This window comes from Equus caballus, chromosome 15, assembly GCF_041296265.1.
Source record: "Equus caballus isolate H_3958 breed thoroughbred chromosome 15, TB-T2T, whole genome shotgun sequence".
Lineage (NCBI taxonomy): Eukaryota > Metazoa > Chordata > Mammalia > Perissodactyla > Equidae > Equus > Equus caballus.
The window spans coordinates 86,609,777-86,629,533 of record NC_091698.1 but is presented as its reverse complement, the minus strand read 5'-3'; the positions used below and the strand labels follow the sequence as shown (position 1 = coordinate 86,629,533).

At 38.9% G+C, this 19,757-nt stretch overlaps 1 protein-coding gene across 2 annotated transcripts in view; it reads right to left on the bottom strand.

The window, feature by feature from the left end:
- Positions 1–10,644, bottom strand: part of DNAJC27 (DnaJ heat shock protein family (Hsp40) member C27) — a 32,943-nt gene extending 22,299 nt beyond the window's left edge. Inside the window, exons 1-2 of one of the 2 annotated variants that reach the window (XR_288356.4) lie at positions 10,355–10,644; positions 2,715–2,797 (exon numbers count right to left, since the gene is read on the bottom strand). Coding sequence is in view for 1 of the 2 variants with exons in the window: in NM_001195523.1 (NP_001182452.1) it covers positions 2,715–2,797; positions 10,355–10,441 (170 nt within the window). In the remaining variant the exon portion in view is untranslated. The remainder of the gene's footprint in view (positions 1–2,714; positions 2,798–10,354) is intronic. The other variant, NM_001195523.1, reaches the window with a different exon arrangement.
- Positions 10,645–19,757: the final 9,113 nt, after the last annotated feature.

The window sequence follows — 19,757 nt, the reverse complement described above, 5'->3', positions numbered from 1 at the left end:
TTATAAAAATGGGATTATACTATCTTAAAATAAAAAGCATAAAATTTACTCTATATTAACAAAAGAAAAAGAAACTGACGTGAGCTGGGAGGAATTATTGAGTTTTAAATATAAATGTTTCCTCACCACAGAAATATTATTTCCTAAAATATTCTCTAAGGTTAAGAATAGAGAGTATTAACCATCAATTAACAGATTAGAATCATGACATTTTTTAAGTAACGTGTTTCAGTTTGGACAGCATTGACATGACTCCCTCCTATGGAATACAAGGACATTAGCACTTGCCTTATTGTCCCTATAACACCTCCTGGCTGGTCTATTACCACCATCCCCTTGTCCAAGTTTATATCATCCACTTTCTGTTCTGAAACCATAATTCCTACAGTTGTTTTATATTACTTGCATATTTAAATCAAGCTAACCACTAATCATCTTATCATGATTTCTCCATTCCTGAATTCTCTTCCATATTTCATCTATTCTAAGATGCACATTTGTTTTCATTTTAACATCTGTGAAATCAGGATCCATCTTATAAAAGAGAGTGTGAGAACTGCAAAATAAAACAGAATAATAACAGAGTTTGAGAGCATCTGGTGAAGATCTGGTATAACAATTTATATTAGAAATTTTTACAGTAAAAAGACAGCAGCTAAGAAGGGATGGAGCTGAAGTCTATAAAGTGAGGAAGTAACACAACTGTGTTCACACATTGAAACTCAGAAGCTAGACAGGGGAAATTATCTTAAGAAAAATGAGAATTCATCATCTCAAAGTAGTGCTTTCCTAAGTTGTGGCCTGAAAACCACCTGTATCATAATTACGAGAGGTTGTTACAAATGCAGATTCCTGTGCCCCACCCTCAGATCCAGCAAATCAGAACCTTAGTGTAGGTCCTAGGAGTCTGTATCTTTACAAACTCCACAAGTAATTCTTAAGGATACTGTAATTTGAGCTTCACTGTATTGAAAACAGTAAGCATGGAATGGGCACTTATTATTTTGACTACCCAAAAGAGTATTCCCCGACTTTCTCCTCCCAGGTGTGGTTCAGATGGGTTCTGACATCTTAATGATCCCACCTGCTGGCCACAGCCAACCGAGCTGGGGAAAGGTATCTGTCCTCCCCTGGACAATCAAAACCTTCCCTGGGATTTTTAAGCTTGGGATATTAGTTGCGGTCTCTCTCTGGAAGTAAAATTTACAACGTGAGCCTGAGATCGCTGGCAGCTGCGTAGAGGGAGTCAAAAGTTAGAGAGAGAGATGTAGTGAAATGATCTGGCTATATTCTGTCCCTGGTTCTAGCCATCTCTGAGGCCCAGCTACATCCTTGCAATTGGATTATGTGAATTGATTAATATCCCTTTTTTTCCTTGAGTTGGTTTTCTGTTGATTATACCCTCCTGACTCACCATAGGACAATCATCTTTTCCAAAAAAAATTCAGCCAGAAACAGAACAGCCTGTTGAATAAACCACAGTTCCATAACATAACATGGTGATTCTTACTTCTTAGAGGAATAAATTAGCTACTTACATGGATTCAAAACAAAACGGGTTTAAATAGGATATCCTACCACATATTGATGAAATCCTGTGCCCTGAAGTACAGATCCTCCACTTCAGTCTACCTCTTGAATGTTGCCCTCACGTTCTAATCTTGCAAACTTTCTCTTTAGCTATATCTATCTTACCCTAACAATAAATATTTACTGAGTATCTACTGTGCATAAGCACTGTGCCCAGCACTTGGAGATAATTTATACTAACAGCCCCTTCTTCATGGAGCTAGCTCATAATCTAGCAGGAGACATAAATATATACAAATAATAATAATAACACAAGGCAATTTATAAGTACCATAAATAGCAAAGAGAATTTCAATATTTCTGTCACTTGCAACCAAAAAGCTTCCTGATTGATAAACAGGGTGTTCAGAAGGCCTTACGGGAACGGCAGCATTTTACCCCTTGAAGAGATTGACAGGTAGAGATGAGAGGAAAGGACACTTCAGGTGGACAGAATGAATAACGGCACCGAGATAGGAAAGTAGGAGGATAGCAGTTCAGTGTGCATGGAGAGCAAAGTGTGTAAAGGAATGCAGGAGAGAGAAGGGGAGGGGAAGTTGGGGCCAGAATAGTGAGCACCTGAGATCCCGCCTTTGGGGGTGTGCAGTCTCCCCCAGTTCTCCGCTTCGGCAGTACTGTTTCCTGTGAACGTGACCCTGTCCCCCCAGCTCAGCCCACCCTTGATTAGTCTCCAAATAAATCCCCACTCATACCCAATTTTACTCTTCCCAGATCATTTTTGCTAAATTCCAATAGGCTATTAAAGATCATAAACCAATACAGGAAGTCCCCTGATAGAAAATTTTCCACATAATATTTAGACTTTAGAGAGAATATTTCAAAATGTTCTAAAAACACACTTGCTAACAGGACCTGCTTATACGGAAACATGTTTCCTGACAGGTCACATCTACCAGTGAGGCTTTGTGCGGAGTGCTCATCACTGTAGACCCCACATCTAACAGGAGGCCTGGCGAACAGATGTGCTCAACGAGGAACAGATGACATGATCACTACATATCTGTAAAGGTCTCTTACTCTATTCCTATCTTTCTTAATTTATCTTCAGAATCTCTATATCAAGACAGATCATTTTACAAAGGTTCTGAATGTAATTTACAAGCCCAAAGAAACAATATACTCACTTTGTGACTCCATAGTCAATTCCAATTGTTGCAAGATATTTAGATACAAATCTTTTCTCACAGTATCGCTTTATAATACAGCTCTAAAAAGGTAAAAATACATGCTTTTAGTAAAAAACACTCTGAGAACACACACAAAATAAGGACATTTCTTTATTATGGTTTCTTCATTCACCATGGAGAGGGAGAGCATTTTCAAAAGCCAAAACTACAAAATAATTGAAACAAATGCTAAAAGTGAAGATTTTAAAGAAAAATTATTTAAAAATTCTTCCCCTTAATACCAAATATGGGTATGTTTTCAGTTTAGTTCTCAATCCTATGCTGTTTTCTTTTGAAGACCACCAATCTCCAAATATCTCTCAGACTAGTTTCTACTTAGATGTCCCACTGTTACCGCAAATTCAACATGTCCAAAAATGAGCTAACCTTATACACAAAAACAGCTTGTCCTGCTGACATCCTAGTTCTGTTAATAATAGCACCATTTTCCCAATTACAGAGGATTAAAATACCAAAGTCACGTTTGATTCTGAGCCTTTCTAAATCTTCTTTTGAACGTTTTTCCCATCTTTCTCCTCATTCCGATGCCCGTTGATATCACCGTGGTTTAGGTCCTCATCATCTCCTCCTAGACGACGGTAGGAAATTCTTCACTGGTCTTTCTGCTTCCTTTTCCTCCCAACTTAATCAATATTGCACACCACTGACACTATTTCATTTCCCTAACTAAAAAATCTTCAGAGGCTTCGAAATCTAAATCTTCAGAATCTTCAGAGTTCGAAATCTAAATTCCTTTGTCCGTTATTCAAGGTCCTCCATAATCCGGCCCTAATCTGTCTTCTCTGTCTAAACTCTTCTATACAAACTCTCCATTTCTGCAAACCTCTCAGCACCCGACCTCCTGACTGTCGTTACTTTTCCCTCTATTTGGAATGAGCTTTCTCCCTTCTTTCCAAATCTTACTTATCCTTCAAGGCCCAGCTCAAACTCTGAGCACCCAGGTTAAAAGAGATCTTGCCTGTATCTGAATTCCTCTAGTACTTTACATAAAAAATCTATTCCGTATATATATATATATATATATATATATATATATATATATATATATAATGTGTTTGCCATCAGTCATACACTGCCTGTTATCAATTATCTTTTCACATGTGTATATTTATCTTATCTCTTCAGCTAGACAATAAACTACTTGTGGGCAAGAACCAGTATTTTACTTCTTTGTATCTTTTGCAGCAGTTAGCTCAGTGCCAATGAAAAACCAATTTAGAACGACTTGTATATTAATAACAATCCTTAGCATTCATGAAACTTACAATTTACTTGAAGTACTGATAATGGAGTTTATTCTGCTCAAACCCTTTCCTGATGAACCTCAATCTAAATCAAATAGGACAGTTACTTTAAAAAGTACTTAATAAGCTCATTGTGAACTGAAGGAAAAATTTCTTTGCAGTGACTACTGCTAAGAGGTTATACTTTTAAAGACACTTTATAGCTTGAAAGCACTTCTCAAATGTTTTCTCTCATGATATCTTAGAAAAATAAACATAGCCTTTTTCTAAATTATTCATGAGATTAGGGACCTGGAAGTCCTTTTACTCCACTATTCAAACACTAGTCCTAAGTGTTTAAAGAGATACACATTTAAATAACAGTATTAATAACGACTCTCTATAACACAAAGAGACAGGGCTCCCGGGCCTTGGGACCTTCTAAGCTAAGTTAGATAACATAAATATGGAAAGAAGTTTTTGCTTTCTCTATTTTTCTTAAACAGATCTTTAGGCACTTTTATTTTTTTTAATACAGTTCCAATGAAAATCTTAATAGGTTTGAGCCTTTTTTTCTAAGTTACCCTAAAATTCATATGAAAGAACAACTATCTGAGAAGAGCTAATCAAAGTATTAAAAAGAGGAGTGGGGCAGTAGAAGAGGAGGGAATTTGGCTTGACAGATATTAAAATACAGCCTGAAAAACCAATCCAGACAGAATTATATTGGCATAAGGACAGACAAGTAGGTCAGTAGAACAGAACAGAGAGCCTAGAAATAGATTCCATTATATAAGGAAATTTAAAAAGCAAAGACATTGATATTAAAAGTCAATGGGAAAAGAATGATTTATTTAGTAAAATGTTACCGGCACAATTGAATATACATCTGGAAAAAAATTAAGTTAGGTCCTTAACTTTCCTATATACAAAAATAAATTACACATGAATTTGAGTTAAGCATTTAAAAATAAAACAAAAATGTCAGAAGAGGGGCTGGCCCCATGGCCTAGTGGTTAAGTTCGGTGAGCTCCACTTCAGCAGCCTGGGTTCGGTTCCCAGGCATGGACCTCCACCACTTGACAGCAGCCATGCTGTGGCGGCAACCTGCATACAAAATAGAGGAAGACTGGCACAGATGTTAGCTCAGGGTGAATCTTCCTCAAGCAAAAAGAGGAAGATCGGCAACAGATGTTAACTCAGGGCGAATCTTCCTCAGGGGGAAAAAATCAGAAGAAAATGTGCAGCATATGTACAACCTTAGGGAAACCTTTTCAATCAAAAAAGGAAGCCCAGAAACCACTAAAGAAAAGACAGGCATAACTGAGTATATGTAAACAAAAATAATAAAAGCAATTGTATGGGAAAACATCTATAAAAATATTAAAAGATGACACACTGAATATTTGTAACTCATATGACTGGCAAAAAGTTAATATCTCTAATGGTCCCAAACCAGAAAAATTGGTAAGAAAGACACATGACCCAATAGAAAAATGTGTAGAGAGTATAAATGGGGCAATCCATAGAAGAGCAAATCCAAATGTCCAAGAAGCATATGAAAAGATGCTCACTTCATCTGTAGTCAGTGAAATGCAAATTAAAGTCACAATGAAATTACTTCTCACGAACCAGATTGGTAGTAATTAAAAGAATGACAACACTGTGTTGGCAAGGATTTGGGGAAAAGAGTGCCTGCATACTGCTGGTAGAAATAGACATTTTTGAAGAGCAATTGGCAATAGCTACTAAAATAAAAAAATGTGCTCTTCAACTCAGCAGTTGCACCCCTGGGAACCTAGTCCATAGAAACTAGAGTACCAGTATTTAGGATATATATACATACAAGCATATTTATAGCAACATTGCTTGTAATAGGTAAAAAAGCTGGAAACAAAGTGAATTCTCATCAATAGAGAACACTTGCATGATATGGATTATTATGCAACCACAAAGCAGAGCCAGTAGAGTTGTGTCAGATAACTTGGAGGGATTACCATAACCTACTGTTAAGAGAGAAAAGCAACCTCCAGAGAAGTATATACAATATTGCATGACGGGGGTACTTTTGACTGCAAGTAAGAGAAACCCAATTCAACTGATTTAGCAGGAAAATATTTATTTAATATAACTGGAAATCTAGAATTAGGGCAAACTTCAGAGTTGGCTGACACGAAGAGTCGATGGTAAGCACATCAGGAAATTTCAGGTTCTAGAGGACACTGAGAACTGGGCTTCGGGGAGGTTGACTGCTGAAGCAGAAAGCTGAACTGGATGTAAACAAAGACCAGAGAGAAATTTCAGGGTTCCTTCACAGAGGGGATTGATCCCTTGGGAATCTTCTTTTTCTTACTGCATTTCTAGAACCTCTAAAACAATGCTGAATAATAAAGGAAAATAGCAAGCATCCCTTTTGGTACCTAATTTTAATGGAAATGGCCTTAGCATTTCACCATCTGGTATATTTGCTGCTGGTTAACAAATATTGTTTATCATATTTAAGTAGTTTCACTTTATTCTGATTATGCCTAAAGTGTTTACTAGGATTGACTACTTGATTATATCAAATGTCTTTATAGTACTGAAAATATTTTCTCGAGTACAGATAATCAGTTGATGTAACAAATTATGTTGATTAACTTCTTGATATTGAACCATGTGTGCATTCCTGGAAAAAAACTACTTGCTAATAGTGAATTTCCTTTTTATATATTTTGATATATTGCTGAATTCTATGTGTAGATATTTAGAAATTACGCCCCTCTACGTATATGTGAAAATGGTATGTATTTTTCTTTTTGATACTATGTCAAGTTTTGCTATTTAAGTTACCATGACTTTATATAATAAATTGGGGTGCTGTTCACCTTTGTCTTTTCCGTGGAATAACTTATGTAACTGAAATTATGTGTTATCTAAAGTTCAAATAAAGCTTATTCATGAAGCCATCTGATTCTGATACCTTTTTGGAAGGTAAATCTTTTAATTGCTTTCCTAATTTCTTATGTGACTGGTCAATTGGGTTTTCTACTTCTTTTTCAGTCAATTTTGGTAATTTACATTTTGCTAGGAAATCCTCCATTTCCTCTACATTTTCAAATGTGCTTCCAAAGAATTGTATGTAGCATTCTCTAATCATTGTTTTAATCTCATCCAGTACGTGATAATGTCTCCTTTTCAGTACTAATCTTGTAATTTTTTCTTTCTCTATTTTTCTTAAGTAGATTTTTAGGCACTTTTCTTTTTCATTTATCTTTCCAGAGAATTCTCTCTTTCTTTTGGTTTATTTCATGTCCTTTTTCTAATGTCTTAAGTTCCTTTAATTTTTTTTTTTTTTTTTAAGATTTTATGTTTTTCTTTTTTCTCCCAAAACCCCCTGGTACACAGTTGTGAGTCTTTTTAGTTGTGGCATGTGGGACACCGCCCCAGCATGGCTTGATGAGTGGCGCCATGTCCTCGCCCAGGCTTCAAAGTGGCGAAACCCCAGGCCGCCGAAGCAGAGTGCATGAACCCAACCACTCGGCCACTGGGCGGGTCCTCCTTTAGTTTTTAAATTGAGATATACCGTACCATAAAATTCACACTTTTAAGGTGTACAATTCAGTGATTTTTAGCACAATCACAAAGTTGTGCAACCATTAAGTTCCTTTAGTTTCATCTCTCTTTTTTAGAAATGAATAAGATAACACATTCTCCTTTGACTACAGCTTTAATTTCGTCTTGAAGGTTTTGGTATGGATTCTCTCCTTTTCATTGCTTTCTAGTCATTTTGTCATGTGTTTTGATTTGCCATTTGACTCAAGGATTATTTACTAGGAGATGCCTTAATTTTTAACTTAAAATTGTTTATCTTTACATCTTTCTATATTCTCCAAATTCTTTAAAATGAGTATGTGCTACCTTTACGACTAAGGCAAAATTTTTTTTAAAGTTACATTTAAATCTTTTATCCATCTAAACATTTCTTTTGAGAAAGGAATGCAATAGGACTCCACCCCACTCCCAAATATAAGTAGTTGTTCCAACAGTACTTACTAAATGGTCCGTACTTCCCCGTGAACTTACTATATTTGTTGTAAACTGAATCTCCTTATGTGTTTGGGGTTTTTTCTGAACTCCATTCTGTTCCACTGATGTCTCTATACTTTCTTTCCAGTATCAATAGGAAAAGCTTGGTAACTTTAAAATATGTTTTAATATCTGGTAGTGTTAGTCTCCCCTCATTTCTTTGTTCACAATTTTCTTGGTCATTCTCATGTTTAATTTTTCATAAGGACTTTGGTGCCTTTTATTATGTTCTGAAGAAAAGAAAAACCCTATTCGTATTTTAACTGGAACTGAATTACATTTGTACATTATTTTAAAGAATTGACATCTACAAAATATTTGTTGCTGTTAGTGCCACCAAGTTGGCTGACTCCTAGTGATCCCGTGCACAGTAGAGCAGAACCCTGCCCCATATTTTTGCGCCATCCTCTCACCTTCTGACGCTAAATCAGACAACGTTCCACTGCTTTCATAGGGTTTTTATGGCAAATTTTTCCGGAAGTGGGTGGCCAGGTCCTTCTTCCTAGTCTGTGGAAGCTCTAGTGAAACCTGTCCACCATGGGTGACCCTGCTGGTATTAGAAATACTGGTGGCATAGCTTTCAGCATCACAGCAGCACGCAGCTGCCACAGTATGACAACCGACAGACAGGTGGTGTGGTTCCTGGGCCACGGTGCTCACCACCAAATCTTAACCACTAGATCACCAGGGCTAACCTCTAAAATACTGAGTGATCCTAATTAGGAGGAAAGTATATCTTTTCATTTGCCTAAGTAATTTTATGTACCTTTGCGGAGTTTGAAATGTTTCTTTGTATAGGTCCCATCTCTTCTTAAGTTTAAACCTAGATACTATATTTTGGTTATTATTATAAATTAAAATAGTTTTTTGATTACATATTCCAAACAATTATAATTTGATATAGTAAAGCTATTAATTTTTTAATAGCTTAATTCTCTTTGGGTTTCCAGATAATCATCATCATTAGCAAATAATTATAATTTTGCCTTCTCCTTTCCAGTATTTCATATTTTATTTTGTCTAAGTGCATTGGCTAATAACTCTGGAACAATGTTACATAAATGTGGTGACACTGGGCATTTGGGGCTATTTCTAATGCTGTACCATTAAGTATAGTAAAATTACAAAAGTGATACATGTTCACTTAGCTAGTTTAGTACATAACCTTGCAGAGGCTTTATTCTTTTCTTTTTAATGCCTAGAACACACTTGCCATTCAATGCGTTGACTTTCCATGAATGCTATGTTAATACTTACATACACACACACAGACAGATACATAAATATTACAGGATACGCTAAATGGAAAGAAAAGACACTGATAAACATGTTCTGAGCATCAACTGTGAGCAGGGTAATGGCCTAAACACTCCCATGAGCAGCTCTTTTGGCATGTAGATCCTACTCCGCGTTGATTTTGACAGCATCCAATGATGGAAAGAGCACGGTGGTGAGTGTGAAGACCCGGGTTCTAATCCTGTGTTAGTCACTGATTTAATGACCTTGGGAGGTTCTTAAGCAACAGCTTCCACTCACCCAGAAGGAGAGATAATTTTGAGTCAAGAGGAGGCAGTCTCAGAATTAATTTGGGGAAAGACCTCCGGTCCCCTCTTGCCCTCCCTTCCCCCTATACTACGGGAGAACTTGTAGCTGATATCCAGTAGAAGGACCATGGAAAACGGCAGTGGAACAAAGCCTTCTTTGACAGAATGGATGTTATGACACTACCAGAAATCAAAACAAAACAAAACAACACAGGCTCCTTGACATCCACTGCATCTCCTCTGTGAAACACCTGAGCATCTTATGACTGAAATGTAGATTCTAGACTCCATGTCTGCAGAGCAACATTTTATAAATCCAAATCCTCACATGCACCCCAGTAAGTTCTCTTAGGCTCCCAAGCACCGCTAGGGGTAACTAAACTTTTATTCTCCACCTCTAAGTCCTGGACGGATCACCTAGAACACAGACATGGTATCTAAGACCTGCCACAGGGATCTAGGCCTCCTTACTCTCTTTGGGGTACATTCAAGGCTTACAGGCCACAAGAGACACCTTCTTATGGAGAGTGACGTCAGTAGAGGAGGGGGGGTGGCAACCCAAAGGTCAAAAAGGTCAGGAGAGTTTTCCTCGCGGAGCCGCATCACCCAGGAGGAGACCCGGGCCTGCTCAGGGGCGGGGAGGAGGCTGGACCCCGGGATGTTGAGTGGCCGCCCTCCCAGCCAATCGGCAGGCCGCCCCGCTGCGGGGGGGAGGTCCCGCCCCTCCCAGCGCGGTACTCACTTTTCCCACTTCGGCGTTGCCCATGGAGATGACTTTGATGCGCAGGGACTTGCCAGGCTCCTTCCGCTTCGGCATGTTGGCCTCCATTGCCCTCGCTCTCTCGGGGCCACCCGCCTCGGTCTCTCCTTGTTCACCGCGCTGGCCTGTCCCTCAGGGCTCCTCGTCCAATGGCGGGACCGCTGCTATCGTCACCGCCCCGGCCCCGCGGCTCGCCATCCCCGCCGCTGCTTAGCAGCGGGCGCGGGCGGTTGGGAGCGCAGGGAACTGGGGGAGGGAGAAGAGAGTCTCGCGATGGTAGAGAGGGGCGGCGTGACGTCATCGCCAGGCCCTGGAGACGGGGCTGTGGTTACCTGTTCCCTGGGGTCGCACCACCGAGCCGGGCTAGGTCCCTCGGCGGGATGGGGTCGCCCGGGGGTGGCTGGGTTTACTCTCGGTGCAGAGCGCGGCTTTGGGTTCGGGGCGCCAGGTCATAGGCGTTTGTTGAGTTTGCAGCCCAGGGGGTAGAAACCTGTTGGCTGTTAGAACAGGTAGAAATCCTCCGGCTGGGAGTCTCCGGAATTACGGGTCAGTTCAAGGCCCGGCCGCGCTGAAATGTCAAAGTCGGCCACGGCTCTTTTGGGGGTGTTCTTTCTGCATTGTTCAGTCCCCGTGGACCCGTCCTTCCCCCCCCCCCCCCCCCCAATATTCTGTTTCCCGTGCTCGTGCTTCCTGAGAGGCAGCGTCAGGAGCCAGGGCAGTGGGAAGTCAGGGCCCCGGTCCTGAAGAGGGGCCTTAGGCAGGATCTGAATCCCGTTCCTACCCTTTAGAAAAATAGGTGGTCCGTTTGAAGTCAAGGCAGGTTTTAGTTTAGGCCTTGCGCTTCTGTTCGTAGTTGTAATAGTAGGAGGAAAGCTCAGACTGTTTGTTTCTTACACTTCCAGCTTTATTGGGTTGTGTGTGACGGCCAGGAGCTGCGCGCGCCTTCATTTTCCTCCTCTCCCTGCTGCTCACATCCGCACCTAGTCCCATCTTCTGCTCTCACCTTTCCTTTAGCCGATAGCGTGACAGTAGAATAGTAAAGGATTCTAAGATAACCACTTTTCTCCAGGGGAGAAGAAAAGCGTCTGCTTGAATTAAAATCAGTCTGAGAGGAAGAGTAATTTTTTATGTGTGTGTGAGGAAGATGGGCCCTGAACTAAAGTCTGTTAGTTCAATCTTCCTCTTTTTTTTTTTTCTCCCCAAAGCCGTGTACAGAGTTGTATATCCTAGTTGTAAGTCATTCTAGTTCTCTGTGGGGTGCTGCCACAGCATGGCATGATGAGCGGTGTATAGGTCCGCGCCCAGGATCCGAACCACGGACCTCCTTCCACCGAAGGGGAGTGTGCGATCTTAACCGCTCAGCCAGAGGCCAGCCCCTGAAACTGTAACTTTTTGAGTCAGTATCTTCAGCTGTAGAAGATGAATAGAACTTGACAAAGGATTGTTTAATGCCCTGAAAAAGAATGGCTGCCTATTTCCCTGTAAATGACAACGGCAAAGGTGGCATAGCTTCTGTTCTCACACAGCTTTAAACGCCTTAAATACATTACAGGAAGACAGTGAATAAAGGCTCAAATTTTCGTAATTATTTAAAGTGAGACTTTCAAACATTTTAATTTTAAAATTTAATTTTAAAACATTAACTACTTTTTTTAAAAAAAGCTTGTTCTGGATTTGTTCATAATCAAGTAAAGTAACTTGTTCAATGGAGCTTCTAAAGTTCTTTACAAATATGAAATGTAAGTCCTGGTTAGAATTTTGATAGTTTAAAGTGTACAAGAATACTGATTCTCCAGATGCTGATCTCAGTATGATTTAATAAATTAAATCAATAAATATCTATTTCTTTGATAGTTCACCTTTGACCCTCAAATAGAACTGGTATTGTGGAAGAAGAATTGCAAAATGTCAAGTCTTCCACTGTTAAAGACTGACTGTGTATGATACTACTGAGCATAAGAGCAGTAAAACATGGGGAAGTTTAAAATTTATTACCGTTTTTTTCATATTGATGTTTTCGAGGTTTGAATATGTGTAACCATATTTTCTACTGGGTTTGTTAAATTAGTTTGGAGTTGAAAAAGCAAGACAGTTAGCTTTCTTTCCCAGTCTGAGATAAAAAGAAGAAAGAGAAGCATGAATTAGCTGTGTATGGAAGGACACTGGAAGATATGGTATGGAGCTGAGAAACATGAGGTCTGGAGTCAGCCCTGTTATCCTTTGTGTTGGCATGACAGGGGCATGTGGTGGTGGTAAGGGTTGCAGGAAATAATGCACTTGAAGTACATGGTGACCTCCCCCAATAAACATTAGCCATATGCTTTCATTTACTCATGTTTTTTATTTTTATGTATTAAGAAAGACTCTACATATTTATTTATTTTGGTGAGGAAGATTGGCCCCAAGCTAACATCTGTTGCCAATCTTCCTCTTTTTGCTTGAGAAAGATTGTTGCTGAGCTAATGTCTGTGCCAAGCTTCCTGTATTTCGTATGTGGGGCACTGGCACAGCATGGCTTGATGAGTGGTATGTAGGCCAGCTCCCAGGATCCGAACCCACAAACCCCAGGCTGCTGAAGCGGAGCATGCGAACTTAACCACTATGCTACCAGGCCAGCCCCTACATAGTTATTTTTAAAGTAAATTATGAAATATGCTAGACATACTTAAAGGTCTAAAGAATAATGTATGACTGTCTGTATATCCACCACCTACCTTAAGGAAAAATACGTCGCTGATGCTGTGTGTGCTCTTCCCCAGTACGTCCCTCCTTCTGCTCTACAAGCGTTGCAGCTACCTGAATTGGTGCTTTTAATTTCCAGTCATTTAAAAGTTGTTTTACTACATATGTATATACACCTTAAAATGTAGTATTTTGTATTGCATCTTTTGGAAATCTTTATTTTGAAATAATTTCACTCAGAAACATTTCAAGAAGAGCAGAAAAAAATCTTGTAGACCCTTTATCCAGATTCATCAGTTGTTAACATTTTGCCTCATTTGCTGTATCAATTCTGCTCAATATCTATATGTACACATGCTTTTCTAAATCATTTGAGAGTAATTTGCAGACATATTTCTTTATCCATAAATGCTTCAATGTGTGTTTCCTAAGAAAAAGGACTTTCTCTTACGTAGCAACAATATACTTAGCAAAATCAGGAAATGGAACATTGATACAACACTATTATCTAATCCTGTGGTGCTCAACCTGTGCACCGAGGTGCCCCACAGCCTCACAGTGAATTCACAACGGGATATCTGTGAGATATTTTACATTCTAAATTTTCAAGGCAAACAAAATCAAATCTGTGCAAAACTACTCACTCAAGGTGCTTTACAACTTCAACAATAGATGGCGCCATATTCCTTTGATCTGTTATATATTTGGGAAGATGGGTTTTTCTGTGGTTGTGATGAAAAGCAAGTACAGTGCAAAAATCAGTGTGGAACAGGAAATGAAGATGGTCTTGTCCAATCTGACTCCAAGATTTGTGCAGTTGTGCAGTGCCCAACAGGTGCACAAATCCATTAGTAAGCAATTGTGGTTATTTAAGAATGAAATAAAAAATATTGTTTTTCTTTCAGTTTACATGTATTCGTTTTTCAAATGGCAAGTAAATTGTTAGGGCATAAATACTTAATAAGTTGTTTGGACCTACATATTTCTTTTGGTCATGGAACACCATGAAAAAATTATTGAGACGCTAAGAGCTCCTTGAACCAAGAACATTTGGGAAACTTTGATCTAAAGCACAGTTCACGTTCAAATTTCCCCATTTGTCCCAGTAATATCCTTTATAGCTATGTCATCCCCCCAACCCTCCCACCCCCAGATCTGGAGTCTAATCCAGCATTATTTAGTTGTTGGATATCTTTAGTCTACTTTTATCTGGAGTGGTTCTTCAGCTTTTCTTTATATCTTCCAAAATGACAGTTATTTTTAGGATATCTCTCAATTTGTGTTTGACGTATTCTTCTGATTAGATTCAGTTATATTTGGCTGAACTACCACAGGAAAGACATTATCTCATTTTAAGAGCATCACATCAGAAGATTTGTGATGCCAATTTGTTCCGTTTATTAAGATGTTCACTTTAGTTGGTTAAAGTGTAAGGTATTGTTCACAGGTTAATCCACAGTAAAGTGACTTTTTCCTTTTGTAATAAGTAATTTGAAAGAGAATACTTTGAGGTTATATAGAAATCCTTTTTTCATTGATTTTTCATCCACAAATTTTTAGAAGCCAATGATGATTCATGGCTGAAGAGATTATTACTATGATGGATGCAAAATATTGATTTTCTAACTCCGTCATTTCTCCTGCATTTATTACTTGGTAGTCTACCATAAGGGAGAGCTTTCCTTTCTTATTCATTCATTTACTAACTCATATCAGGATGCACTCATATATGCTTGTTTTACCCTAAGAATATTCTATTATTACTATTATTTATTTTTATGCTCAAGCTGGCTGTTATGTCTTTTTGATATGTCTCCATCATTTTTTGAGCACTTCCTTGCTTTTTGACACAAAAACAAGCCCTGGTGATGTAGGTCCTTTTAGTGGGGAATGGCATTTAGAAACCAAGATCTGGATGTTAGGTGTGCTCATTGATACTAGGTGTCTTTGCTTTTGACCCTTTCAGTTGACTGAGCCAAAATAGTACATATACATACATACATGCATCTAAATCCATATTTTGAAACATAGTTCATACTGATATCCACAATTTTAGCACAACAGGATGTGTTCTAGTCTTCCCCCTTTCCATATTTATAACTCCCTCCTGCAACAGTGAGAAACTGGCTCCCATTATCCTCAGTACATTTACTCATTTGCTCGATCTTACAATACACGGGAAGTAGTTTCAGAATTACTAACCTATACCATTTCAAAAAACAGAAACACTTTGAACTTGAGTTCAGTATTTGTTTATAGCTATTTTTGTCTTAAACTGACAGATACAGTTTGTCATATAGTTTCATATAGTCTAAGTATTGCGCTCAAAAGTTAATCGAGTTAATCCTTTTTTCCTCTCTTTGGGGTTGTTATGGTTTTCATCTGAAATACAATTAAGTTTATTTGTTTCTGTTTGTACTTTATTTTAGTTTTTTTCCCCTTCATTGCTGTTGACTTCATTGATTAATGTAAAACATTAATGTAGTTTCAAAAGTAAGATTATACAAACCGGGTTTTTCAGCGGAGTGTCACTTTCACCCTCATCCCAATCCTCTTCACCTCTTCCCACCTACCTCTCATGGGCACCCCATCACATTAGACTCAAGCTTATTCCCTCTTGTGTTTCTTTTTATAAAAAGTAAGAAGTTACATGTATATTTTCTTATTTCTTTTTCTTTCTTACACAAAAGATAACTATATGTGGATGCGTTCTTTTGAACTTTGCTTTTCTCACTTAACAGTATATCCTGGAAAGCACCTCATAATAGTTCACAAAGATCATATTCATTCTTTTTTACAACTACATAGTACAGTGCTCCATTGTGTGCAAATGCTATAGTTTTTTTCAATCAATGTATTTATTGACATTGGTGTATTTTCATATTGCTGTGCATGTGTCTTCAGGGTAAATTTCTTTAGAAGTGGAATTACTGAGTCAAAGGTAAATGCATATTTAGTTTTGTTATATATTGCCAAATTCTGTTAGGTAACTTTTAGAATTTTTGCATCAATGTTCTTCAGTAATATTGGAATTAAGTAATATTCTTAAGTAATATAATAATAAATTAAGTAATTTTGTGCTACCGTTACCTGTTTTCAATGTTAATGTTATACTTGCTTCGTAAAAAAACCCCTGGAAATTTTGTTTCATTTCTATGCTCTGGAATAATTTGTGTGACAAAATTCGTACATTTGCAACAGTAGAGAGACTAATGTAATCAACGCTCCATGTACTCATTTCCCAGCTTCAGCAATATCAACAAGAATATCAGTTCTCCTTAGAATAGGGAGATTATCCTCCCTGGGCCAGACCAAATCAGGCAAGTCCTTAAATGGAGTGGGCTTTTCCTGGCAAGAGATCTTCAAAGAATGGGAGGGACTCAGTGTGAGGGAAGTTCTGCATTGCTGCCTTTAAAGATGGGAGAGGCCACATAAGAACCTAAGAGTGGGCTCTCCGAGCTGAGAGCGACCCTCAGCCAATAGCTAGCGAGAAAATGGGCACCTCAGTCTGACAACCTCAAGAAACTGAATTCTGCCAAAAACCTGCATGAGACTGGAAGGAGCTCCCGGGCTGCAGGTAAGAACACAGCTGTCTGATACCTGGATTGCAGCCTGGTGAGATTTCTGACCTAGAGAACCCAGCTCCCCTGTGCCCGGACCTCTGACCTGCAGAACTGCAAGATAGTAGATGTCTATTGTTTGAAGCTGTTAAATGTGTCGTGGTTTGTTATACAGCAACAGAAAACTAATATACACCCTGAAAAGTTTTTATCTACAGATTGAATTTCTTGAGAAGTTCTGCTTCCAGTATGGCAGTGAAAGTCCCTACAGATCAACTCTCCCACTGATAAGTGTAAACTCTGGAAAAAGTGCAAAACAGCTACCTGGGGATTCTATTTTTTTTTAAGATTTTATTTTTCCTTTTTCTCCCCAAAGCCTCCCCGTACGTAGTTGTATATTTTTAGCTGTGGTCCTTCTAGTTGTGGCATGTGGGATGCCGCCTCAGCATGGCCTGATGAGTGGTGCCGTGTCTGCGTCCAGGATCTGAACCTGCAAAATCCTGGGCCGCCGAAGCTGGAGCACGTGAATTTAACCACTTGGCCATGGGGCCGGCCCCTGGGGATTCTAAAGAGTAATAAAAATCAGGCAGATGATGGAGGGGAGTGAGAAACTTGGAGGAGCAACTGGCATGGGATGAGTTTCTACTGAGCAATATAAGGACCTTAGAACATACCGACCCTGATTAGCCCTTTCTGTCTTACCTATCAGCTCATAGGATTTTAGTTCTAAGCATGCACTGCACCGTATCAAGGGATGTGAATATTATGCTACCGTCTAGACATCTATACACTCCTCCTACTACCATCCCAAAGACTGTGTGGCAGTTTGTATTTTCCAGAAATGGCTGAAACAGTATGTCCCATCCCATTTATTATTTTTATTTTTGTAAAATCCAAATATACATAAAATTTATCGTTTTAGTCATTTTTAAGTGTATAGTTCAGTGGCGTTAAGTACACCCACATTGTTGTGCAACCGTTACTGTCATCCATCTCTAGAACTTTTTCGTCTTCCCAAACTGAAACTCTGTGCCCATTAACACTAATTCCCCATCACTCTTTCCCCCAGGCAACCACCGTTCTACTTCTTTCTCTAGGAATCTGACTACTCTAGGTACCTCATATGAGTGGAATCATACAGTATTTGTCCTTTTGCGACTGGCTTATTCATTCAGCATAAAGTCTTCAAGGTTCCTATATGATATTCTTATAACAGAGCTGACACTCCCTCCCTTGAGAGGTGGAGAGGGGGTGTCTATGTTCCCTCCCCCTCAAATCTGGGTGGCCTTGTGACTATGGTGTAAGTGACATTAGGACACTTTAAAAACTGGGTAATAAAAGTCCATGCAATTTCCTTCTATTTCTCTTGGAATGCTCACTTTTGGAATCCAGACATCAAACTGTGAAGAAGTCCCAGCAGTTTGTGGAGAGGCCCACACAGAGAGGAATGGAGTGCCCTTCCCCCCATCCACAACCACAGCTGAGCTCCCATATGACAGCTAGCATCAATTTGCCAGCCATGGGATCCAGCCATCTTGAAAGTGACAAGGCAGTGAAACAAGGATGCCAACAGTAAGTGGAAGGTAGCAATAAGGAATATGTGGCAAGTGACACTCAGTATTATAGACACGCAGAAACTTGTCATTGACCTCATCAAGGAATTTGGACTCAGACCAAGGTGCCAATTCCTTGGGATACATCCTGGGGTACCAGGTGAATTACTGAAAGAGCTCAAATGCCATTTTCCTCCTATTCTTTGAATGCCAAGTTCGTTTGAATCTCATGGCCTTTATGTTTAGTTTCCCTCTGCCCAAAATGCTCTTACCCAGATCGCCACGTGCTCCAGCCTTACTGCTCTGGTTACCCAGGGAGGAGAGATTTTGGCATAAATCAATGTTTCCACCTACATATCAAGTTGCAGTTAATGACACCCAATTACCTAATAACAACTTTAAGAAAGAAAGGAAGAGATGGGAAGGGAATGACAAGAAATAGAAGTGAAAAAGGAAAGAAATCTCTAGTGCTATGCCATAGCAGTCTGCTTTTTAATCAGCTCTCTTTAACAGTTTGGGTAAAGATACAGCAGAGATGTTGACAAAAGTTGTACATAACCATAAAAAAGTAGGAACTATGCTGATTATGATGGACAACTGAAAGATTTAAAATGATCCGTCTGCTGCTGATTAGTTATACGTATTAGCAGCTTGATGAACTTTAACATTTTGCAGTTAAAGTCCACCAAAACGACTAATGTTCGTATCTCCATGGGGCTGAACTGCGTTTTCGTAGAGTATGTGTGTGCTCAGCTTTGGTAGGTGCTGCCAAAGAGTTTCCAAAGTGGCTTTATCAGTTTACACTCCCACCAACAGTGAATAAGAATTCCACTTGTTCCAAATCTCACTGGTCCTCAATTTTGTCCGTCTTTTAATTTTAGCCTTCCTTATAAGTTCGTAGTCATATCTAATGTGATTTCGTTTGTCTACCTCTGATGACTGATGAGGTTGGGTGCCTTTCCATATGTTTATAGCCCATTTCCTCTTCTATGAAGTGCCTGTTTAATTATCTTGTCCAATGTTTTATTGCGTTGCTTATTTTTTCTTATCAATTTGTAAGAATTCTGTATATATTCTAGATATATATCCTTTATTAAATATATACATTTTGCACAAGAATATTTGTTGCAGTAGTATTATTAGGAATCGTCGAAACAACTTATTTGTCTGCAGCAGCAGAATGGATAAATAAATTGTGGTATATTCTTACAATGGAATGCTATACTATTGCTCTACAATACTAACTACTGCTATGAATCTCATAGGTGTAATGCTGAATTAAAGAAGCTAGACACAGAGGAGTATGTACTGGAAGATTCCAATTATATAAAGTTCAAAACAGATAAAACTGATCAATGGTATTAGGAGTCAGGATTCTGGTTAGCTTTGGGGATAGTGAATGAAAACGGATGTAAAGAGGGTTTCTGGGTGCTGGTCGTGTCCTATATCTTGATCTGGGTGGTCGTTACATGGCTATGTTCATGCTGTGAAAATTCATTGGGCTGCACACTAATGATTTGTGCACTTTTCTGTAGTATGTTACACTTCAATACAAAAAAGTTTACAAAAACAATTCCTACCTAATTTTCA